Source organism: Dipodomys spectabilis, unplaced genomic scaffold (genome assembly GCF_019054845.1).
Source record: "Dipodomys spectabilis isolate Male_0828 unplaced genomic scaffold, ASM1905484v1 ptg000095l, whole genome shotgun sequence".
In the NCBI taxonomy this organism is placed as follows: domain Eukaryota; kingdom Metazoa; phylum Chordata; class Mammalia; order Rodentia; family Heteromyidae; genus Dipodomys; species Dipodomys spectabilis.
In genome coordinates, this window is record NW_024870772.1 from 34118963 (window position 1) to 34144866 (window position 25904).

General features: G+C 38.5%; 1 protein-coding gene across 3 annotated transcripts; it reads right to left on the reverse strand.

The window, feature by feature from the left end:
• Positions 1–374: 374 nt before the first annotated feature.
• Positions 375–25039, reverse strand: Hsph1 (heat shock protein family H (Hsp110) member 1). Of its 3 annotated transcripts, none has more exons than XM_042685393.1 (18): positions 24912–25039; positions 21815–21872; positions 20101–20241; positions 19143–19265; positions 17599–17698; positions 15634–15767; positions 15015–15259; positions 14185–14413; positions 12080–12186; positions 11743–11876; positions 9756–9964; positions 7807–7938; positions 4698–4835; positions 3740–3865; positions 3001–3108; positions 2789–2908; positions 2190–2351; positions 375–1259 (listed from the first exon to the last, which is right to left on the reverse strand). In XM_042685393.1, exons 1-18 carry the CDS (start codon positions 25037–25039, stop codon positions 1053–1055), a joined length of 2601 nt encoding a protein of 866 aa, XP_042541327.1. In that variant the 3' UTR covers positions 375–1052. The 3 variants fall into 3 exon arrangements, with proteins under 3 accessions (XP_042541327.1, XP_042541326.1, XP_042541325.1); XM_042685392.1 differs by lacking the exon at positions 24912–25039 and adding an exon at positions 24441–24759; XM_042685391.1 differs by lacking the exons at positions 7807–7938; positions 24912–25039 and adding an exon at positions 24441–24628.
• Between the last annotated feature and the right edge of the window lie 865 nt (positions 25040–25904).

Here is a 25904-nt window from a genome sequence, read left to right on the forward strand (position 1 = left end):
AGGTATTTTGAAGCATTCCCTTATCATAGAATTTACCCCACCTATGAGGTTATAATAGTGGACTGTATTTCCTGATAATTTCCCTGGCATAGGACTTAAAACAGCCAATGTAGTAAGACCCACACAAATATACCCACCATTACAGAAAAGACTACAAAGATAAGCAATGCAGGGAGACACTAATTTTTTCTTGATATTTTAAGTTATATCTACTTTGTATTGAAAATAGTTTGAAATGCAGTAAGGCTATTCAACCATTTTTCAGGAAAAAATGGCTTTCATTTAGAAAAGCGATTTTCATAAGTAACTTCATTTCTGCTACAATAATTGATTCCTCTTCCCCAGTCCCATCTTTAAATCAATGTGAAACCAACAGTTTAGAAATGACACCATAGGATGAACTTTATTTTAAAGCTCATGAAGTTCACACAATCAGTTACAACAGGATCACCGTTTATTCCATGTCACATCTTTACATGACAAATGTGCATATGGTATAATGAGATCATTTTAGTTTTGTCTGCATGCTAACAGTTTCACTAGCTGTTTCACTCACTGAAATTTTAATATGAAAGCAAAATCATTCTATTGGACAGAATTAATTTTTGAAAGCCCTTTTGAAACCAGACTTAGCATTGTTGATAAACATCCTCACCCACATACATGCTGAAATGGAGAGCAAAATGCAAGAAAACTACCTTGGCAAGAACAAATGTTTAAAAGATTTTAACCACAACCTTCTTGAACAAGCAGTATAGTTTGTTTCCAAAAACAAAAGTGAATTAATTCATCCTCAGTGATGCAAATGGTGATACTGCACAGAAGCTCAGTATGGATTCACAATTCCACAGGAATCTGAAAGTTACCAAGGCAATCTTCCCTTTTTATCACAAAGACTACAGACTTAAGCTTTGTTCAGTTTCCATATAGTACACAAAATTTCTAGACATCCTTAAAAAAGAAAATATAAATAGTCTCAGTCTGTTATGTAGAATCACATACTATGGCAAAAATATTTCATTGATTGAAGGAGTAAGCCAACTTAATGTCTTCTAGTCCAAGTCCATATTAACAGAGCTCTTCTCATTGGGGTAACATTCGCCATTCTGGTGTGGAGGTTCAGCACCAAAATTATTTTTGCCTTCTAAATCGTCATCCTTTTTGTCCACATTTGGGCCATTTGGAGTTCTTTCCAATTTAGGTGATTCAATTTTTGGTTTGGGTTGTGTGACAACAGGTTCACAAGTATTGTTCAATTCCTAAGAAAACAGATTAACTCAGACCCATCAGTTCATTTCCAACTACTTCCTCACATCTGACTGTTTTTCTACTAACTCCCTTCATACATCAATGAAAAAATTCCATTTCCTCATTGCCCCAAACCATAGCCTGAAGCCTGATTAAAAGAAAAGTAAGAGCCAGGCACTGGTGGCTCACACTTGTAATCCTAGCTACTCAGGAGGCTGAGATCTGAGGATCACGGTTCAAAGCCAGCCCGGCCAGGAAAGACCGTGAGACTCCTATCTCCAATAAACCACCAGAAAACCAGACGTGGTCCTGTAGCTCAAGTGGTAGAGCGCTTGCCTTGAACTGAAGAGCTGAGGGACAGCGCCAGGCCCAGAGTTCAAGCCCCACAACCAACAAACAAACAAAAAAAGTAGCTAAAAAGCTCTGCTTTCCCTTGGTCTCTATTCACTATGCTGAATATTATCCCAGACAAAAAGCCCAGCCTTATTTTCTTCTCATATGTGCAGCAAAGCCTTTCCCAGTAAAAATAACCACCTAGGCACTCTAAACCTTTACCCTATGTGAATTTTTTCCCCATCAGATACAGGTCCCACACACTTGTTTGTGTGGCTGGACTCCCCTCCATGAGAATGTGAGTTCCCAGGGGCAGGGGCTTTGGTTTTTATATAAAGTATGTATTCCCTAGAACAACTAATGAGCTGAACAAACATACTGCTGAACTGAATAAATAGGTATCTAAACTTACAAGGGAGGCCTTCTGTATTTCGTAATATATAGTAATAATGAATGAAGACAGTCAGTCTTAATAAATGAATAAGCAGGTTAAGTTTTAATAAGGATGAGGTAAGATTTATGGGGAAAATAGCTACCTACAAAGCAGGCTCGAATAATTTTCAGTTGAGCTCATGAGAGAGAATACAGTAGTCAAAAGTATCACTCACCTTGATTTTTGCTTTTATTTCATGAATACGTACAACTGGATCCTGATCAAGACTCTTTTTAGCCTGAGCATTCATGACATTATTCATCCACTCCATCACTTCATTGACAGACTTTTCAACCTTTTTCATTTCAGATTCATCAATATGGTTGTATTTCTCATCCTAAACAGAAAAAAAAAAAAAAGAATACCTAGGTTTACTAGTTCACCCAACTTTCCATAAAGTTTAAGTGTACCTCTGGTATCAAATACTAAAACTTCCTTAAGAATTTCTATTCACAAAGCTGGGCACCAGTGGCTTACACCTATAATTCTGTACTCAGGAGGATGAGAACTGAGGACTACAGTTCAAAGCCAGCCTGGGAAGGAAAGTCCATGAGACTCTTATTTCTAATTAACCACCAGAAAACTAGAAGTGGCGCTGTGGTTCAAGTGGTAGAGTGCTCACCTTGACCTGAAGAACTGAGAGACAGGAGCCAGGCCCAGAGTTCAAGCCCCACAACCAAAAAAAAAAAAAAAATTTATTCAAAATAAAAAACTTCTGAACCAAAATGCTGGCTATTAAAATCTAAGCTGATTCCTCACTGTGCACACAACTACCTTGCTTCTGAAGTCAGCTGCTATCTTGGCATAGTGCTGCAGCCTCTGTCCCAGTTCTTCCAACATTTTGGGCCGTTCCTCAGCTTCTTGAAATCGGACTTTAACAGGAGTGCCAATTTTCTAAAATCAAATGTAGTAAATTGTTACAGTTATGTTTTAAAAGTCTACAATTTAAAAATACCGTACCACTCTCTAGGAAGAGAAAAGCCTACCATTAACTCTTCCAATTTGTCAACATATGCCTGTTTAGCCTGGTCCTCTCCTTCTTCATAGAGCCAGTCTTCAGTCTCTGTGAGGAGCTTCAAGAAGTTCTGGTGTTCCTACACACCAAACAGGACAAGATTAGTGGCAATCTTTCATCAATAGTTATTATAACAAAACAAAGAAGCTGCAACAAAATAGCTAATCTTGTCCTAGGAAGGCACTGATCAAGCTGGATTTTCTTCACTGATAATTCTAACATTCTCCTAATTTGTTCTATATAATCTTTTACACAAGGGACTGGCTAGTTGTCTGTGGCTTCCCTGTCTTGTTAACAGGGAAACATTTCAATGTTTGTAGTTATACTGCTCCTGACTTAGAATATTTTATCTTAGAAATCCAATTCTGAATAATCACAATATTGAAATGTTTTGGTTATGGATTTAGAGCTAATGTTCCACTCTTATGTACATCTCAGTTACACCAAAAGGGCACATACTCAAATTGACAATCCCTCACTGAACACCACGCATCAGGGGCAGGGGTTAGACAGCCAAGAATCTCAGAACTAGCACAACTCCTGAGTTTAAATGAACTCTAACCTCTTTCTTGGCTTTGTTTATACAAAATCTACTTCCCAACTATTATGTGTTCAAAAACCTCAAGTTAAATAATCTAGAAAAAGCATACATGTCAAATTTTGTTAAACATTTATGAGATTCCAAATAAGAAGAAACCTTTAAGTCATACCTGCTCACATATAAATTTTTCATATGGTCCACACAGCTTGTCCCTGAACTCATACACATATTCCTCCACTGCGTTTTTAGCATCATTTCTCTCTTTTTCCAATTTATCCTGCATTATCATCTTCCCCTGTTAGGACACAGTAAACATTACTTCCTAAAGCAAACTCAATTTCCACTAGACATGAATGTTAAAAAAAAATGATCACATAAAAAATTAGTGTTAAGTTTTCATTTCTATTTCATAAGACTTTATTTATACAGTTGTTCCTTCAATAAATACACAGGTGTATAATCCTAGATACTTGGGAGGCTAAGACTGGGATATTCATGATGGGAAATGAAGTCTTACACTCTTCTGCCAGCAAAGTGAGCAAGCATGAAGCCCTGGCCTGAGTTCAACCCCCAGTAGCAGGGAAAAAAAAAAAAAAAGAATCTCAATTACTTCATCTATTTTTCTACAAACTAAAAAAAAAGTACAACTTAATAGGAATTTTTTTGTGTGCTGGTACTAGGGCTTTTAACTCAGGGCTTCACATTCTTGTTCAGTGCTAGTGCTCTAACCACTTGAGCCATTCCTCTGCTTCTGGCTTTTGCTGGTTAACTAGAGGTAAGAATCTCAAAAATTTGTCTGCCTAGGTTGGTTTTGATCCTTAATTCTCAAACCTCAGCCTTGTGAGAAGCTAGGACTATCTATAGACATGGGTAACAAGTACTCAGCTTTTCATAGGAATAGTTTGAGTTGCCTAGATTCCATTGTGCTCTGCTTAGGCATACCATCACAATTTCTTTAGAAGAACTTAGGTTATTTTATACCAAGCAGAACAATCTACAGCACAGATTTCTCAGACATGCAAAAACTGGTAAAACTTATTAGGATATGAAGAATTATAGTCACTTTATATATTAGAAATATGTCAGAATTAAATATACTCCAAAACAAAAATACTTAAAATACTTACCTCTGTCTCAATATACATGTTAAGCAGGTCTTTCCCTAACTGCCAGACCAAGTTGGCTTCAATGGGTAACTCAACATTCACCACCTTTATTTTGGGTTTTTTAGCTTCTGGAGGCTGGTCAACTTTCTTTTCATTTGCCTTGGGAAATCCATGAGAAAAAAAGTATCTATAATTACTTACTGATGATGTAAGACAAAAGTAAATCCCTAAACTGATGTAAAACCACCTAAGATCTCCTACTTCCCCACTCTCCATTTTAAATTAGGGCTGCAATTAAACCTCAATATGTCCTATCTTCCCTTATCAATTCACCAGCATATTTTTCTCTTCTTTTCTTTTCTACTAGACCTAATATCTTTTCTGCTTATGCTTTTCTTCATAAGCCTTTACTTTCTAATTCTACTAAGCATCTTTGTGAATACCAAGTCAAAATTCCAAATTCCATACCTTTATCCTAGAATCTGAAAATAAACTTAACAAAACTTCAACCAACACTAAAGCTGTTAGGATTTACTCAATTCTTAACATACATACATACATACATATATTATATATACATATATATGTATGTATGTATGTGTGTGTTTATATATTTCTGTATAACACATACTTTGGTTTCAATTAGCCCCACAGTAAATGTTAAAAAATTCCTATTAAACTTGGGAGACTGAATATTTGTGTGAACAAATACAGCATTTCTACCACCTGCCTTTAGGTCTTGACATTTCTCATAAGTAACTTTTGCAAATTGGAAAGAAATAAAAGATGGCTGGACCTGGTAGCAGATGCTTATACCTAGCACTTAGAAGGACTGAGTTCAAGGTCAGACTGGACTATATTGGCCAGCATACACTACATAAAACCCTGTCTCCAAAAAAGGCAATAGATATCATCTTTCTTAAGGTAGTAATCTGAAAACTTAAAATACTCTATAATCTGAAATATACAATGCCTACACGACAAGTGGAAAATTCCACAGCTGAGTTCATGGGATAGGTCACAGTTAAAATACAAACAACACATTATAAATAGTTTAAGATTACCTACAGGCTATGCATATAAAGTATACCCATAAGGAAACAAATGATTTATTGTTTAGACTTGCTTCCCATTCCCAATTTGTTTTATGATGTTTATGCAAATACTCCAATTAAAAATACCAAGTCAAAACATTTCTGGACCCAAGTTTGATGAATGAAGGATATTCAAAATGTACTGTAGGCTTTTCAAAATATGTAAATACAGGGCTCAAGAAGGATCTCCTACAGCCTTGAATTTTCTAAGCCTTTTCTGTATTTCCCCTTCTTCAAGTTCCTGGCACATTTCCTAGCACAAATGACAACACAATTGAGGAGACTGAGCTATAAGACAGATTAGATGGTAATGACAAGGTGCATAATAACATGTATTCTGACTATGATGTCAAAATGGTATGAGATTAGCCTGTGAAGCACAACCATCACTGCTATGGGCAATTTGAGTTATAAAGGATATAACAATTCTAGACACTATTGAAGAAGCAGACTACAGAAGTTCAACAATTTGACTTAAATTACACACTGGACTGTGCTTCCCAAACTTGCATTTCTGCTTTAATAAGGAATCACAACTCAAGTATCTTAAGTGCTACATGCTGTATCACTGGAGATCAGTTAGCCTGTAGTTGTAGTCTCTTATGGTCTCCTTCCTCTTTTCTAAGTACTGTGTAAGAATCATGCAATGGAGTATGCATGCTCTGAAGGCATGATCCACAGGAAAGAAAAATGTATCAGATGACACTTAGCAAGACACGAGTGCAACAGATACTTGAACAAAAAGAATGATGGACAGGGAGAACAATGGAAGGGGTGATACTGATCAAAATACATTGTACTCATAAACTGACATGATGAACTGAAACACTTCTGTACAACTATCTAAAGATAATTAAAAACTAATTAAAAAAAGGATGATGATATGCATTCTGACAAAGCAGCACAAAATTAAACCAATATGCCACAAAATGGTATTTTGACATGGATGAGAAAACCCTCCAAAAGAGAACATGTAGAGTTAAAGAGCTGAGCCTAGTGGTTCTATCTGTAACTGTGAACATGAGTTTCTACCCAGTGTCAAGTTTTAAGACAGTTATGGGGACTGTCAGCCAAGACTGATAACCCTAAACTTATAAGGGGGTTAATACGGAAATGAAGTACCTATTTTTCCAAATAACTACTACCATAATCACATAATTCCCATTAGAAGGAGAAAGCGAAGAGATAGCTAAGAAATCAATCAGGACCCACAGCTCATATTGAGTCTCCATACAATTCAACAAGACACAGGCAAATGAAAACCTGCAAGTCTTATGTAATGTAAAATTCACCTTGACTCTCATCAACAACTCTGTAATATGCTTTATGGTAACGAACCCTATCTTCAGATGAGAGTGAAAACCAAAGCTCAAAGGCAGGTTAGTAATCTGCATGCAACTTTAAGAGACAGAACATTTATGAAATACAGAGTGATCTGCAGGAACAATGGACAATGGGAAGCTCTCAATATCCATCTGGCCATGAGCTTTAAAGATCTAGTTAGAATTGTATTTGTCAAAAGATACAATACCACAGTTTTAGTTAGCTTCTAATATCTGTTATGGGACAAGGCAAAGAAACAATTATTTTGAAACACCATCTGGTTATCATAATTAATTGACCTAAATATGACGGGTGACTTTAAAGGAGAAAAAGCTTACTGAACTCCTATAGCCCATGTATTTATCATCTAATTAATTCAAGTGGTACCAGGGCATGTCTATTTCTGCCTCTGGCATTAGCAGGTATCTCTGCCCTTTAGAAGACAACAAATGCTTTTGCATTAGGCTCTTGTTACTCATATGGCATTTAATCAAGAGGCACTTTCAGGTCAAGAGCAAGGTATTCAATTTCCTTTGGTTGAGCTTCAGTATTTCTAACTGGTTTTAGTTGAGCAACACATAGAAAATGAACAACAAAAAATTCTACATAGGATAAAATCACTTGGAGCTTGCTCTTGAGTCTATAGATTTAATACCACTAATGATAATACGTTGTAACATTGTCCAATGGAATGAACTGGAAGAGGCACTCACTTTGTCAGCATCTGGGATTTTGTTTTCTTCTGAGGGAAGTTCAGATGAAGGGGGAGACTGTGAGGTTTGTTGACCATCAGTTTGTACCTGGGGCTGAGTTCCAGCTTCACTGTTGTCTTGCTGGATATTTTTCTGAAATGAAAGCCCAGGCACAAAGGATGTAGAAAGCAGGTGTACTCTTATGAATTTAAAAAGTTATAGGGCACCAAAGACAGTACTAAGTTTCTGAAATCTTAGTAGGTGGGCAAGAAAGATACTTGATTAAAAACAAAATGAATGTAAAACACTTGAAAACCCCTAGACTCTCTTAAACCTGTAAGAAATCCTGTGAAGGAGAGCAGTTAATGTGGTTAAGTGACACAAGTAGGTATGTGATTGATGTGACAATCAGGATTCTCCCCTTAAGAAACTTTCCCAACCCTTGGGCAGACATTGAAAGCACAGGAATAGATTACTATCCCAGAAAGGAACCAAGTATCCAAACCCTAGTTTTCCCTAGCAGTCATCATGCCTATCAACCATCTCCATAATGATTTACTGAACAGTTACCAAAAATGGCCAACTTCCAGATGCTCTGGAGTTTATCACTCTAGTTATAGATATCTGAGCAGCTCTCTGCCCATTTTCATTTTGTGATTCAGCTATTTATAACTTAAAAGATTTCAGGATAAAGAACAAATGGTACATGTTAACGATACTGATGGAAAATGAAGTTAAGAAAAGGAGAGCAGCCTGGTGTCAGTAGCTCATATCATCCTAGCTACTTTTATAAATTTAAAGTTATAAGGCATCAAAGATAGTACACTCAATTTGGAAGATTACTGGAGAGGCAGAGATCTGGAACATCCAATTTGTTTTCCAGCTCGTAAGACCCTAACTCATCCAATAGCTAGGCACTGTGGCACAGTCCTGTTATACCAGTTATGGGAGACGCTAAGATAAGGAGGAGAGTAGCTCCAGGCCAACTTAGGGCAAAAAAGTTTACAAGACCCATCTCAACAAAAAAAAGGTGGGTATGGTAGTGCATATCTGTTACCCCAGCTATTGTGGGAAGTATAAATAGGAAGATCATAATCTAGTCCAGCCAAAGCCAAAAAGCAAGAACCTATCTCAAAAATAACCAGAGCAAGAGGGCTGGAGGTGTGGCTCAAGAGGTAGAATGCCTGCCTAACAAGCGTGAAAGCCCTGGGTTCAAAGCCCAATACTGCCAAAAACAAAAGGGAAAGAAAGTAAACCTTATCTAATGGTTTCCTTAATCTTTCCTTAGTAGCCCACAGCCCCAATAAATCAGCACTTGCCATAATCTTTTCCTATCCTTGGGAGAAGTTTAAAAATCTTGTTAACCAACAACTCTTTGTCTATTCCTGTCTTTTTATATTTTTCTTTATAAGCTTCAAAAAAGTAGACTGAGAAGGCATTACTGATATCCAAGAGACACTAAGAAGTATGTAATGCTAGCCATTTAAATCATTGCTGTGAAGTTTCTAGATGAAAATAAAACCAAGGGTCAGAATGGTAATGGGCTTCAGTGTTTTTAACAGTAACACTACACTCACCTTAACTGAAACACTGAACTGCCTATCTCTTCACTTAAGCTACATGTGATTATACCCCAGAAATAACCTGTAGTTGTAATTAGGACATACAATTCACAAAATTAATCAGGCTTAATAAATCACCAAGTAGTTCTAATCTTTCGCCCAAAAGAGCAAAAACTTTTTACCTACTCTAATTAAGCCGTATCAGTTAAATTCAGTTACACACAACTTAATCACAATACATTAAACTCCTGTATACTGTTATTAACTGGAAAGTATTATTACCACCACATAAAACTGACAAAAATAACCTATAAAGAAAAATATTTTAACCACTCCATACCCCATTTCCTCTGGCTGAGAATTAAGTCAATTCTATGTATTAATACAAAGATTTATCCCCTAACTTACATCAGTGTCTGGGTTTTCTGGTGGCCTCTGACTTGAACCCTCCATATCTGCATCAACAGAAGACACTTCACTGTCCTCTGCTGGGACTTTCTCCACCATGGATGCTGTGGAGATGGTGAAAATGCCATGGGTGTTGACTCGCACTTTGACTTTGACTTTAGACTTTTCTCCATCTTTTTGTGCAGAAACATTCTGCACTATGAAGCGGCCTGGAACAAAACAAAACTGGCAATTTTAGATTTGATTCCAAATGTCTATAAGGACAACAAATAAGAAACATATAAATGTTAAAAAAGCTTGCTAGTACTGCAAAATCTTCCCATTTCTATTAGTGGACACCATAAATATAATTCTTACAGAGTAAACTTACAAATATGCACTAAATTTACAGTTCACTAGCTTTAGTCAGTATGTTGTAAAAGCCTTCAAAAACCAAAGTACTTTTGTGACTACTATGCATTAGACAGAACTGTACATAATATCCAATAGAAAGCAATCTCTGCCTCTTCCTATCATTTCTCCAGATGGATGAGCACATACTTGATGTGGAAATCTGTTAGCAAGTCTTAAGTATTTGATATTCATCAAATGTTGAAGTTTAATCCTATACCGTCTTTCAGGGAATACTATTCTTCTGACTGAATAACCAAAGTGTTTTCAATCATGTTTTAAATAGAAAAGTTAAAATTTTATCAATGCCTGACACTATTATTGGCAACAGAACAGTTCCACAGTGTCACTAAATAATACTGCAAATAGTAATACTTGAATCCTGACTGTGTGATGTTCTACATGTTATTTAGGCCACCTATGCTTCCACACTCTTTATACTGATGACTTACCATAGAAACAAGAGTTGAGTTAGTGACCTCCACCACTAAACAAAAGTAACATAAATTTATTATGTGCAAAGTATTATGATATTTAACAGCCTTGTATTTAAGATGCTGTCTACATAAACACACACCAAGTTACAGATTTTATTTACCAGGTCAATTAAAGATCTTGATCTTGGGACTAGATCTTGATCACCTCTCAAAACTAAAGATCTTGATCTTGGACTAGATCTTGATCATTTCTCAAAACCACTACTTCAGGAAGTAATACTAATGGTTATTTTATACACGAGAACTACTATATAGAACTCAACCTACCAAAACCTTACAATTTTTCATTCAGAAATTTCTGACTACTTTCTTACATTAACTTCATGATAAATGTTAAAGAAGGAAAAGAAAAGAAAGAAACAAGAAGAGAAAGAAAATGAGAAAAGAAAAAAAGGCAATACTGGCAAATCTAGTCTGGGGAGAGGGCTGAGAGAGAGACAGAGAGACAGAGAGAGAATTACTCTTAGCTGAAGTGGATGGAAAATGTTATCAAAATGTCCAAGTTGTTCCTTAAGGAAAAGGTACAATACAAAGGTTGACCTGTGAAGCATTTTCACGGTGGTTTGAGTCAGGTTTTAAATAACATCTAAAGAAAGGTGAACATTAAAAGTAGTCAGGCCAGGCTCACTCCTGTAATTACAGCTAATCAGGAGGCTGAGATCTGAGGATTGAGTTTTGAAACAAGACTAGGCAGGAGAGTCCTTGAAATTCATCTCCAATAAATCACAAAAACACAGATGTGGTGCTGCAACTCAAGTGTTAGAGCACTAGCTTCAAGCTAAAAGTTCAAGGAGAATGTGCAAGGCCCCAAGTGAAAGCCCAGAGTAGGCAGCACACAGCAACAACAAAAAAAACAGGAAAGGAAGTGATCTTAAACACATTACTTAGAATTAACAGCAAAGTTTGCAGATCCCTTCATCTATAGAGACCAAAGTAATAATTAATAAAATGAATAAAGAGATTTCTATGTCACCATTGTTACAAACACATAGTAAATTAGATTCTACTCAGCATTGCCAAGAAAACAATTCTGAGTTTCTACAATGAATGGTAAGTCCTTAATTCAAAACCCAAAATATACTTAACTAATAATTTCTTACCTATTTTTGCTTCTGGATATGGAACTCCTTGAGGATCAGAATAGAAAGCTTCAAGCTCAAATGGCCCCCTTCTAAAGAAGGTGAGAACTTTGGAGAAAGGAGCAGCATGGTTTCGACTAAATACTTCATGACAACTAGAGAAGAAAAGACATTCAATATAGATCAAGTACTTAATCTTTCAATACCAAACAAACAGAAAAGGAACATTCTAAAAAAATTATCAATTCCATCTCCACATTTAAAATATATGATAGGTTTGGTAGCTGAAAAACTCAGGAAGCGTTTTACCATAAAAACTGATTTTAATAGTAAAGACAAGTAATTTTCTGCTACATACCCTTCTGTGTCTTCTGAATCATGGTTCCAGACCAGAGATATTGGAAAAGGAACTGCATCCGTGACAGAAAATTCTCTAACTTTGAATGCCGGAGAAAGAATTGCACACTTAAAAAAATACATATATTATAAAGATTAGCATAAGCACTTAACTAATTTCTACTTGTTGTATATCATAAATAAATTCTAATGAGGGGACAGACTTAAACTAAAATTTTTTTTTTTTTTTTGGGTCCGGTTGTGGGGCCTGAACTCTGGTCCTGGGTGCTGTCCTTCAGCTCTTCAGCTCAAGGCTAGCGCTCTACCACTTGAGCCACAGCGCCACTTCCGGCTTTTCTTTTTGCTTATATGGTGCTGAGGAATCGAACCCAGGGCCTCAGGCTTGCAAGGCAAGCGCTCTACCACTGAGCCACCTTCCCAGCCCCTTAAACTAAAATTTTAAAAACTGCTTATAACATATGTCATCTCAAATATAAAGAATCTGGTAAGCCAAGTGCTAATAGCTCATGCCTGTTAATCCAATCATGCCTGTTAATCCAAGCTACTCAGGAGGCTGAAATCTGAGGATCATGGTTTGAAGCCAGACCAGGCAGGAAAGTCTGTGGGACTCTTATCTTCAAGTAACCACCAGAAAACTGGTAGTGGTGCTGAGGCTCCAAGTCATAAAGTACTAGCCTTGAGCTGAAAAGTTCAGGGGCAGTGCCCTGAGTTCAAGCCCCCTGACAACACCAACAAAAATATCTGCTGCCTAAATACTATTCCAATCACTAGCCACATAAATAACATAATCTTATGACAATGATTTTTAGTCAACATAAAGTTTCAGACATGCATGTATGTGTACTAGATAGATAGATAGACAGACAGACAGACATCCACAAACACTTCTGTCTTTATCTCTCTTCAAATGTTGAACCTAAAAGGGTAAAGCCCAAGGTTTTATTTCCAATTTGAGTCAAAACCACTGGAAAATTCAAAATTGGGTCAGGCATCATACTACAGACAAAGGAGAAAGTTCATATTTAGATTGGGAATATAAAAACCACTAAATTGATCAGGAACTGAATAGATTTATCAAGAAAGGAATATGTCAAGTCATTTGATGAGTGGTATTCAAAACAAAGGCCAAAATTAGTTCTATTTTTGAAGAAATGATAAACTCAACATTATGTGGAATTTAAAGGATTTTTAAGGACATATATTCCCTTATGAAGGAAAAATAATTTAAAACTCCACAAAAGAACTACTAGAAAATAGGAAGGGGACGAAAGGAGGGATATAAATGTAATAAGGAAGATAAAATACAAAGAACATTACATACTTAATGAAAATGTCATAATCAACTATTTTCTCCAATATACACTAAACTTTCTACAGCTTCCAGAGTTGGTGCTTTTACTTCACCAAACTAACTTTATGCTTCTAGGATAACCTTGTCTGATGAGCAGTGTGGCCATGAACTTGGGCCTGGAAGGAGGATTTACTTTTTAAAGCCATTTGTTAACATTCATAATCCTTTACTTTCTTTTCTTTCTTGTTTTTTTGGTATGGTGTTTGAACTCTAGGCCTGGGCATTGTCCCTCAGCTCTTCAGCTCTAAGTGAGTGTTATACCACTTAACCACAGTACTACTTTTGGTTTTCTAATTGTTAATTGGAGATAGGAGTCTCACAGACTTTCTTGCCTGATCAGGCTTTGAACTGAGATCCTCGGATCTCAGCCTCCTGAGTAGCTAGGATTACAGGCATGAGCCACTGGTGCCTGGCTCATAACTCCTTTTCTTCAAATCAATTCCATCACTCTAGTACCACCCTAGTTCACTCTTTCATACTGCATGGTAACTACTACCACCAGAGCTCATTAGTGCTTTATGGTTGGGTTTTCTATGATCTCAGAATCATGCCTAATGTAATACCAGTTTCAGGAACTTAAGCTTAATAGTCTTAATCTTCTATTTATTGTCTTCAAGATTTCCTTCTCCCTTCCCAGACTGTTTGAGTAACCTCCTTTGTAATCCAATTAGCAAGTGACAGCCACCACCAGTATGACAAAGTAGAAGCTGTTTAGGGGATATCTACCAGAAGAGAGCAAGCAGAACTGAGGGTACCTGAAGTGCACATCCTCTCGCTACTGCTTCATCAGCATTGAGTGTGGTGCTAACATCTTTTCCAAAGAACTTGGCAATTTTTTCTTTCACAGCTGGAATTCGGGTTGCGCCTCCAACTATTTCAACAGCACTCACATCTTCAACTTGGAGCTGAGTTTGTTCCATCAATGAATAAAGGGGTGCTTCTATTTTTTGCAGGAGTTCAGCACAGAGTTCTTCAAATTGTGACCTAAGCAAATGAGACAAACACTTCATAAATTAGAATCAGCTTATGACTAGTATCCTGATTATATTTTTCTCAAAATAATTTAAGGCTTAACTCAGTGAACTATTTTTCCCAGCTCAGACATGATCCCACATGAGCAAGTTACTTTTATAGCTTCAACTTTTGTTTCTGGTAAATATATTTTAAAAGTGCAGAAAGGGGTTGGGTGAGACAAATCAATTCTGTAAGTATTACTAGATAAAATCATTTCCATATTCAGACACCATTTTACCTCCCACATGTTGTAATACAGGATTTGAACTTTACTTCCAGGCTTATTTGTATATTACACTTAAAAATATCCCTATGAAACTATTACTCAATTACTGGCCCAGAAATAAATACTACAAAGTAAAACAGCAGAATTTATCTATCTATCTATCTATGTCTTAGTCACAGATGTGCCCCAAAGTTCTAACTGTGATAAGCAGTGGTCTCTCAAGCCATAGGCAGGCAGCACACAATGTAATGTAATCCAAGAGTTACAACACTGGGCTGAAACTGACATCTGACTCTGTTTTCAGAGACAAGTTTCATTTACGTAAATTGCAGAATGAAGACACACCTGTTCATCTTTCCAGAAACATCCTTATCATTCATAAAACATTCTATGTTCAGTGGCAGGTCCGTGCTATTAGAACTCATTAGCTTTTTCAACTTTTCACACTCCTGATACAGACGAAGGAGTGCTCGGATTTTAGATTTTGCATCCAACTTGTACTTGGTTTTAAACTCTGCACAAAAATGTTCCACTAGCTTTTCATCGAAGTTCTTTCCTCCTAAAAATGGATCAAAAGCTGTTCCCAGAACCTAAATTAGTCAAAACAACAGAGACTCAGAAACTTTTTCCAATCATATTTGTAATTATATTCTTAGTTATTGCTACTCAAACAATGGAAGCCTAATAGGCACACAATTTCTATTTAAAATGCAGTAACATGAAACCCAAGTCAGTAATTTTGACTTTTAATGATAACACAGAAGATAACATTAAAATGTTTTTACTTTCCTAAAAAAAAAACCCTAAGGAACATTCTAAGACAGTCACACTAAATTCACATAGATCAGTGTTAGCAACAATTCTTGTCAGCATCTTTACCTACAGCCCTTCATTAATAATAGGAGTCTAACTTTAACTAGGTTTAAGTCACAACTAACACTTCCTAGTGCCAATATGACTTTACCTTCAGTTTTCCCTTGTTAAAAGCACATGCAGACACTTGAAAAGCTGAGTGTCCCATATCCACGAAGACCACTACCCGAGGCTTCTCATTTGGACTTGGAAGATCCTGCTTATAAATCCCATAATTCAATGCAACTACAAAATAGAAGGTTGTTTTGATTGATCACATTTTCTTGGAAATTTGTCACATACAATTACACATGCAAAAAAGGTGATACTTATCCTTTTCTTTTTTACTTTAGAACAATGCTCTATCATCTGTCAACATACTAAGAGATGTAACAGACAAAACTTACCTGGTCACAAATGCTACAGGGCTCATTATACAGTATTTACTTAAATATTATACATATTTACACAACCAGCTATGACACCCCAAAATGAAAATTGTAACATAACAATTGCAGAACCCTTCCCTCCTCTCTTGTTTTTTGTAAAGATCTAAGCCCTTGTCAGGCACTGGTGGCTCTCAACTGTAATTCTAGCTACTTGGGTGGCTGAGATCTGGTGGGTGGTGGTTTGACAACAGCACAGGCAGAAAAAAATCCAAGACTATCTGATACCAGAATAACCAACAAAGAGGCAGAGATAGAAGTATGGTTCAAATGGTAAATAAAATACCAGCTACACAAGTTCAATTGCCCAGTATCACAAAAAATAAAATCAAAGGGCTGGGAAGGTGGCTCAGTGGTAGAGCGCTTGCCTTGCATGCATGAGGCCCTGGGTTCAATTCCTCAGCACCACATAAGCAAAAAAGAAAAAAAACGGAAGTGGCGCTGTGGCTCAAGTGGAAGAGTGCTAGCCTTGAGCTGAAGAGCTGAGGGACAGCGTCCAGGCTCAGAGTCCAGGCCCCACAACTGGACCAAAAAATAAATAAATAAATAAAATAAAAAAATCAAAGAAAATCTGGAAGTGGCACTGTGGCTCCAAGTGATTGTAGAATGCTAGCCTTGAGTGAAAAAGCTCAGCAAAGTGCCCAAGCCATAATATTTATGTTCAAGCCCCACAAGTGACCAAAAAATAAAATTAAAATAAAAAAATAAAAAACCCTAAGCCTTAAAGAGTCTCCTATTTTTGTGAGCATTTCTGAACATATATAAACATGAGCAAAAAAGCTAAGGGATAGTGCCAGGCTTAGTTCAAGCACCCACAAAAACCAAAAAACCTAACGGAAACATAATGAAAAAACATTTCAGAATTAAGAACTCAGGTTCTCCTAATTTTCTGTTTACCTGGAATTCTAGAAGGCAAGAATAATGAGTGCTTTACTCATCACTATATCATAGTACTTAACATATAGTACTTAACTTGTTAAGTAGTATAGGCTAAAATCAGTATTCGATGAATAGTCAACTTCTAACTATAATTCAGAAAAATTTTAAACAAAATGAATTTTGTAGTCAAGGTAATTGTGATACTCAAGAACTACAGAATTTGGAAAAATCTGTTTCTAAACTATAAGAGCACTATAAGGAAATATGAAGTTAAACCCAGTAAGAAAATATATGAATAACAGATTGCTAATGAAAATATTTATACATTTGACAATATACCATTTCTTAAAGAGAAGGACGTACAGAGGTGAAATTTTTGTTTTCAAAGCTAACAAACTTCTATTAGAGTTCATTTTTTGTGTTGGAACTGGGGTCTGAATTCAGGGTTTGGGTATTGTCCCTTAACTTTTTTGCTCAAGGCTAGCAAGCTCTCATTAAGCCACACATCCACTTCTGACCTTTTCTGGTTAACTGAAGTTAAGAATCTCACAGTCTTTCCCACCCAGGCTAGCTTACAATTGTGTTCCTCAGATCTCAGCTTCCCAAGCAGCTAGGATTATAAGAATGAGACACCAGCCAGCCCCTGGCAGAAATTAGCACACTTTTTAAAAGGCTGTATTTCTACCTCCGTATGAAGTGTTTAAGAACAACCGGTGTGTAAGCTCTATAGTTTTATAACAGTCACTTCTTACCAGCTGTCATGTCATTCATAAGTCTGAGACAATTTAGGCCAACAATCTGAGCTGCATCTAATACAGATCGCCTCTCAGCATCTGTGAAGAAGGAGGGGACCTAGAAATCATAAAGAGAATTACTTGTCTACAACATCCACGTACTTATGAATCACTTCTAATACATTTACAATTCTTCAACGAAGTAGGTGCCTACCCCAGTTCTCCCAAAAGAAACAACTTTAGACTTAGTTTCAGCCTGTTCCTTAACTTTCAGAATGAATTTACTTTTGGAGCCACTGTGTCAAAATTACAGTAGTAAATTAATTGTTACTATAACCCAGTTTTACTTACCTTAAAAAGTCACCAGGGCTATTCACTTAAAAAAATGAAAATTACTTATTCTTAAAGAAAATTTACAAAATAGTTTCTACTGACACTACTTTTAATGCTAGGTCAAAATGTAATGGGTAATACAGAGTTCCTTCTACATATGCCTCTCCATTTCTTTATTACTGAGTGTAGGTACTGACAACAGAATACCTTGTAATTCAGCAGGTCAACTAAGATTTTTAAAAGATTTTCTAGAAAAGCCTATTGATTTTCCTAAGAGGAAGAAGCTCAAGGATAATGATTCTGAAGGCACCAACTTAGGCTTCTAGGTAAGGTAATTCAGACTTCTAACATGTTAAGTGAGGAGGACATTCATCAAAAAAAAGAATTATCAACAATACATTTGCAGAATAACTTAACTTGAAAGTACCTAAGAGAAAACTTTGTACAGTGACCTTAAAATTTTAAAAAGTATTTGTAGAGTCTTCAGGGAGACAAGGCAAGGACAAAACTGGGTCCCTGCTCCTCTTTCAAACTACAACATCTCTTTAACTTTTCCTTAAAGGTTATATTGAAGGGATACTTCACTTAAGATAATTTTTTCCAAGACTTTCCATTTCCTAACAAATGGGGTGATGGCATTCTTTTCTGATGGAGGCATAGAATTCCATTGTATATGTTTTTATATACATTTTCTTGATCCATTCATCTACTGAATGAAAATTAACTTTATAACTTGGGAAGGGGGTAGTTGTAGAGATGAGAGTAAAGGGATGGTAGGAGAAAAACAAAGGAGGCAACAATGCTCAATAGGTAATGTACTCATTACCTTGCTTATGTAACTATAACCCCTCTGTACAGCATTTTTATAATAAAAAATGTACCAAAAAACTCCTAAAGCACTAATTCTTACCTGAGAGTATAATTCCTCCACCAATGAAAAGCTTACAGGTTAAGTAAACCAGCTGTATGATTACAGACAGGTGCAACCAGTCAATCTACATTAAAAAAAAGACCCACAGGAGGTTTTTACCTCCAGTCAAGAACCTACAACCGCTTCTGGCTAAAAATATTACTCAAATTGCTCTGAAACTCTGGAACATTATTAGTACAGTTTAATATAATTTTGGTCTATGATAAGAAAAGAGCTTACACATATGCAATACTTTCTATTACCAGAGTGATATAAAGAAGACAGATTAAAGCACACTACATTGCTCAGTTCTACTTACAGAAATGACACAATCTGTTACTGGCTTCTTGAGATTGTTCTCGGCAGTTTCCTTTAACTTAGTCAACAACATGGCAGTTATCTGCTCCACACTAAAAAGATGTTCTTCATCCAAGTACATCACCTACAGTAGAGGAAAAAAGTTTTTTAAAAATACATAGTTTAAGCTAAAGGAACTTCAACTACAAGTACATAATTTCCTCCACAAAATCTTGCTAGGACAGACTTCTCTCTTGTCAATCAAAACACAATAGAAGGCAGTAAATCTCCATTACAAGGTAACCACTGGAATAAGTATTATTGTGTGTTCATCACAAGACCAGAACGCCTCTAGCAGTTAATGGAAGCTTTCTCATTATCATTTCACTACTGCTCTGCAAACAACTTTAAGTGGGCTGTCTTGGAACATATATTTGTTTTAGTAAAGAATACCATTTAGATGTTAAAAACACCATCAAACACCTAAATTTTAAAATTGCCAGAAAGTTGGAAAACAATTTAAGTTACAGCAGGATATATTAGTTGGATAACTTTCAGAGACATATAATCTGTATTTACTATACCTTAAAAGGAGCTGGGAGAGAAGAGGAACTAGTCCAATTAAGAGATTTCAGTTAGCCAGGTGTGGTGGTACACACCTGTAATCCCAACTACATATGAGACATATGGGGGATTATGGTTTAAGGCCAGTGTAAGACTCTCCCCTCACCAAAAAAAAGTTAATGAGACTCTATCTGAAAAGTAATTAAAAAGCAAAAGGGCTGTAGTGTGGCTCAAGTAGCAGAACACTTGCCTGGCAAGTCCAAGGCCCTAAATTCAAAACCCTGTACTGTCCCCCCCAACCTGCCAAAAAAATAAAAGGAGAAAATTTGAGTTAAAGATTTATTAAGATGCTGTCTTTTTCAGCGATGAAGTAAATAGTATTCCATTAGAACCCACAGTTGGCTCAAGTCAATTACCTTTATTCCAACTCCTCCGTTTTTCATTGGAACCAAATCATAACTTAAGTTTTCCTTTTCCTTTTGAATGAAAGGGTCACTAAATGTTCGGCCATGAAATCTCTTAAAGTTAGACACTGTATTGTTTGCATGAGTGACTTGCTGCAAGAGAAGTTAAGATTTTTAAATTTTCTCAAATTTTACCACCTTGTAGCAATTTTATAGAGGGTCATACGCACAATTCAAAACCAACCCTAGGGAAACCTTCCCTGGAGGCCCTCAATTTCCCATCAATAAACAGATCTGATTTGTACTTATGCAGGAAGGTGAGATCTGAGGATCATGGTTCAAAGCCGGCTCACCGGCTCAAAGAGCAATGTCCCTGAAATTCTTATCTCCAATTAACCACCAAAAAGCCAGAAATGGAGCTGTGGCTTAAGTGAGAAAGCTCAGGGACAGCACCCAAGCCCTCAGTTGAAGCTCCAGGACTGGCACAATATATAAAAAAGCTATGACTGCTAAAGTCACTAAAACTAAACAGCTTAATATTTATTTCTTATTTGATTAACAATACAACTTGTCAGTACCAGTAATTCAAACTAATCAACTATTTCTCATTACTTCTAAAATCTGAGATGAAGTTTGTCTAGCTATCTACAAACCAACTCTGAGCTTCAAGTCATTCTTCTAACATAACCACAAAATTACAACAGATATTTAGGTCTAGGCTATCAATATCCAACACAAGCACTTTTAGGACTGTTGATACACTCAAAGCCCCTCTCCTTTCTAAGCTAGTCATTTTGAGTGTGTGAAACTCTTTTTCTTCTTTGGTCCTCCTACCCGTTCCCTTGTCACGTATTGCTTCTAACCTTACCGGAAGAATATTAGGATATATTTCAGGGTTTAGAATTTTATTTCTTTTAAACAGTATTTTCTATATGAACTTCCATTTTCTTTCTTAAAAGCATTTCATGTTGGTTCTTTTCTCAATCCCCAAAGGACTGAGAAAAGTGCTATTCAACAGTATTATAATGTGAGCCATAAATAAGATCTATATATGAACAGTAGACACACTAAAAACAGATGACATTTTAAAAAAGTTTGCTTTCTTAGTTCTAATCTTACAGCACTGATCTAGACAAAAAAAGTTATCCTAGGCTCACTTCAATTACTAAGTAACCTGAAAGCTTTTGAACACAGACCTTTTTAGAAGTTCCTTCTAAAAAAGGACTTTTAAATGAATAACATGAGAAACTGAACATGGAAATATTCCAAGTCTTATATATAATTTTTAAAAATTAAGGGCTGGGAAGGTGGCTCAGTGGTAGAGTGCTTGCTTGCATGCATGAGGCCCTGGGTTCGATTCCTCAGCACCACAGCACCACGTAAGCAGAAAAAGCCAGAAGTGGCGCTGTGGCTCAAGTGGTAGATTGCTGCTAGCCTTGAGCTGAAGAGCTGAGGGATAGCACCCAGGCCCAGAGTTCAGGCCTACAACCCAAAAAAAGGAAAAAATTTTAAAAATTAGATGCTAAAAATTAAAAGTTGGTAGAATAAAAATGAAGTCAATTTTTGAGGAGACAAAGAGAAAAGGAATGAAAATACCATGAGGGTTTATAAGTATCTGATTCACATTTTCAAGACTCAAAATTAGCTAAGCTTAGATACTTCACATGCTGGTATGTTTCTGGAGATTTTTCCTTTTTAAACCTTCGCTGAATTCTGGAGAACATACCTGGTTTTTGGCTGCCACTCCAATTGTTCGGTTTTTTGATCCAAATGAGATTACTGATCTAAAAGAAATATAAGCCAAATGTTTCAAAAATGTTAAAAACCAGTAATACACACATTTTTAAGTGCAAAAGGAAAATTCTTATAAACATGTCTTAAAAGGACAAGTTTGGAAGCCTACAGCTTTCATCAGGTATCCATCCAGAGATACTTAACCCCTCTCCAGCTACAACCTAGGTAGCAAGTTCTATCACTCCAAAAAAAGACTTCCTGGTTCAAGGGGCATTTCCCTATACCTCAAGTACTGGTATAATCTGCCAGGTCTCCAATTATGAGATATTGAACACCAGTTCTGAAAATACTTTGAATACTTATAAAGGATATTTATTATTAAACTTGGCCCTATAAATATGACTAACAAAAAATATGGTATAACTTACCTCTCAGCTACCAACTCTGTACTAAGCTAAATGTCACTGTCACATCTACTCTTGTCCTCATATGCCATCTGCTCTTTAGAATTCAAGGTTTTGGTAAGCTCAAGCAAATGGATCTAAGTTATGCCTCTGAAGTATGCCTCTCTCCAGCACAGAAGAGAAAATCAAGTAAAAATGATGCAGGACAAGTCATGGCAGAACGGAATATAAATGCTGAGGGAGAAGAGTGAATAATCAGTTACATTAATCTGCACTGACAGATGACAAGTGGCTTGTAACTGTGAGACAGCTTTCTGAGCAATGGAAATGGAAATGCATAGTAACAGTAGAGAGATCAAGCAAGTTTTTGAGGGGGAGGTAGTGATTAAGATTTAGATTACAGCAGTAATCCAATTGTGCATTACTAATCCAAATCGAGTCTAATTTTGTTTCACTCCTACACAGGTCCAAGAGATGAGTAAATGGGAATATACGGAGGACATTTAAATCTGTTGTAACAGAAACATTCTTCTGGAACTAGAAGATGGAAGGAGGTGCTAAACAGCATCCTAAAAGCCAAACAGAAGCTCTATCTGTAAGATACAGGGAATAATAGTATCTTAAGCTCAAATCAACTAATCATTGTACAATGGGTCTACTTATTTTCCAAGTGGGACAGTCAAATTTAATTGGAACACATAAGAATTAGGAGCCAAAGCAACTCTCAAACTTGCAAATACTACCCCCAGCTCACATCTTTCAGAACCAAAACTGCAGGCTTTAGTTGCACACCCTAGTCACTATTTCACATAAGACAATCTTTTGCCTACTCTCCGGGGCAGCTTTTCCTTTAATTGGAGCAAAGACAACAGAGATGTTAACTGCACCTATGGAGGAAAAGCTTAGAAGATGGTCATCTTTCTTACTAACCTCTAATTAGTTTTTAACATTACCAAAGAACAGATCATGGTGTATTTGCAAAGAGGTATATGTGTGGGTTGCTCAGGGAATAGTAATTACTAGCTGTCAATGTTTGCTTTTTCCTGATTTTTCTATTCACTTTCATTAATGCTCATCTCCACGTAGGTAATTATGTAAGGCTCATTCACCGTTGGGGTCACTTTACATTTATCATCTTGTGCAGTTGAAAAACTCCTAATTTCCTTGAAAAATAAGCAAATGTTTTCATCACATGCAGGTATGTTTGTGCATATTCTCTTCAGAAAACAACCCTCACTCTAGAAGGTGTTTTGTAAAGTGTTTCCCCCTTCCTGCTGCAGAATAAATACATTTCATTTCATCAGTGAAATCCTTCTAGGAGTAGTGGCACAACAGTGGCATTTTTATTGTCTCTCTAGAGCTGCAAAATTAAGAAATATAAACTTAGGTCTTCATAAATGGCTCCTACCATGAGTTAATTAAAAAGTGTGTGTGTGGTGGGGGGGAGGGGGGAGGATGTCTACATCTCAATTATTTTGGATACGATGATCAACAACGTTAGAGATGGTAAGAAAATGACTCCTTTTTCTTAGAAGTCTTTCCTGTGGTCGCTAACAACAGTCCGCCAGCTCCCCGCACAAGGAGCAGCAACCGGGCTCTAGAAGCTTCCAGTCATTTGGAGATTCACAATGCGGAAGAAGGAAAATAAAGCGGGGGGGGGGGGGGTGGAGGGGGCGGGAGAGGGGGCTTAGCAGCCCAGGCTCCCCGGTGCGCAAAGATCGGCACGGAAGGAGGGGACCCTGGGGGCGGCTCTCCACAGCTCCCTCCGAAGGGCCGGGTGGGGACACCGGGGCGGCCGCGGAAGGAAGCGGCTGCTGCTGCCAAGTCGCGGGCTCTGCCGCAGCCGATCGTCGGAGCAGACCTGCCCGAGTGCCCACCCTGCCCCGTGCCCACCCCCACCCTCGACAAACCCTTCCCACCCGTGGCTGCCCCGCGGTGGGGCGCGCCGCCTCCACGCGCCGCGGTGCTCCGAGGCCAGCCCGCGGGTCTGGGGGTTGCCACGATCTCCAAGTCTCGTTATCTCCCCCAACACACACACACACACACACACACACACACACACACACACACACACACACACACACACACACACGAACGGCACTTACGGGGTGCAGCGGTCGCTGAACTCGTTGGCGATGGTCTCAATGCCCCCGGCCCACACACACACACACACACACACACACACACACACACACACACACGAACGGCACTTACGGGGTGCAGCGGTCGCTGAACTCGTTGGCGATGGTCTCAATGCCCCCGGCCCGCGCCACCGCGATGTAGCAGCTCTGCGAGCCCACGTCCAAGCCCACCACCGACATGGCCGGCTCGCCGTCCGCCTCCGGCTGGGGTCTGGCTGCGCGTGCTCCCGGCTCTGCGGCCGCCTCCGGTGCCGGCCCGGCTCCGGCTCGCGGGGTCCCGCCGCTCTGCTGGCACTCGGGCGGGCGCGCGGGCACCCGGGCTGTCGGCGCCGCCGGCTCCGCGGGGTACAGCAGCGGCTGGCAGCAGAGGACGGCCCCGGGGTGGCTCTGCGGCTCGGGCTGACCGCCTCGCTCGGATCCGCTCGCTCTCACGCCGGCGCAGGTACCGGCGCTCCGCTAAAGACTCAGAAAGGGGAGGTCCTAATCCTCCTGCCTTATGTAGTGCACTGATCAGAACTTTCCAGAATCTGCGGCATTTACTCACCGGCGCCTCCACTGGCCCCTCCACGTGCCACTTCCGCTTCCTGCTTCTGGAGCCTTCTCGAAAGATGCTGCCCAATGGGTGGATGGTTCTCCCCGCCCCAACTCGCTACGCCAGGCCCTTGTTGCCATGGTAGCGGGACAGCCGCTCCCACGACATTGGCTCAAATAGCTTGGCTGACCCTCCCCGCCCTGCGCCCGCCCGCACGGGAACCTTCCTCTTTTAACGACGCAGGATACAAGGAACTCGGAAATTCGCTACCTTTAAGATTCGCCACTGAGAGGTGGCGTCTGACCCCTAAACTCTTAAAGGAGGCTGATCTGATGGAGACAGAACCCACATTTTGGACACTCCCCCTTCATCTCCCTCGGATAAGGAAGGTCCCCTTCCAGTAATGTGGAGAGCATGCCGGGAAATGTAGTCCTCCCGGGAGATGTGGCCGCCTTGCATGCCGGGGTATATAGTTCAAACCAAGAGAGAGACGTGAGAGCCTTGCATGCCGGAATATGTAGTCCCCACCCGACTGCCAGGCCGCAATGCCTGCTGGGCCCTGGCTTTGTCCTGGGAGCGCCCAGGAAAAGGCCCCGCTTGGTCCAGGGCTTTGTCTGCTTATTGGTTTGTTTGTCAGCTTTGTAGGCGCTCCTGTGATCTAGATTACACCAGCCACTGAAGCATTCTGACTTTTCTGAAGGAAAATGGTTTCTAATTGCGGTGTAATTTGGAACGCTGCTTGTGGTGTCACTTTCTGCTTTTGTTTGGTGTGGCTGCACAAAGCAGACCCTGCTGTTCCAATCCTGCGTCTCCACCAATCCTGCCACTTCCAGCCATGAATTAGTAGTGTTTTACTTCTCTGGTCGAATACAGCTATGATGTCTTTGCGTGGAAAGTGTTCAGTGGAGAGACAAGCAGAGGAAGAAAAACAGAGCTGGGCTGCTGGTATTACCCAGTCTTTTATATCCTTTAAAAAAAATCTTTTTTAAGTTTGCCTGAGATGGC

Coding starts and splice junctions, on each gene's coding strand:
- Hsph1 (XM_042685393.1), bottom strand. CDS start 25,039: ATGGCAACAAGGGCCTGGCGTAGCGAGTTGGGGCGGGGAGAACCATCC. Junction 11,877..12,079: donor GATTCAGAAGACACAGAAGG/GTATGTAGCAGA, acceptor TTTCTTCTCTAG/TTGTCATGAAGTATTTAGTC. Junction 3,866..4,697: donor ACATGTATATTGAGACAGAG/GTAAGTATTTTA, acceptor GTGTCCTAACAG/GGGAAGATGATAATGCAGGA.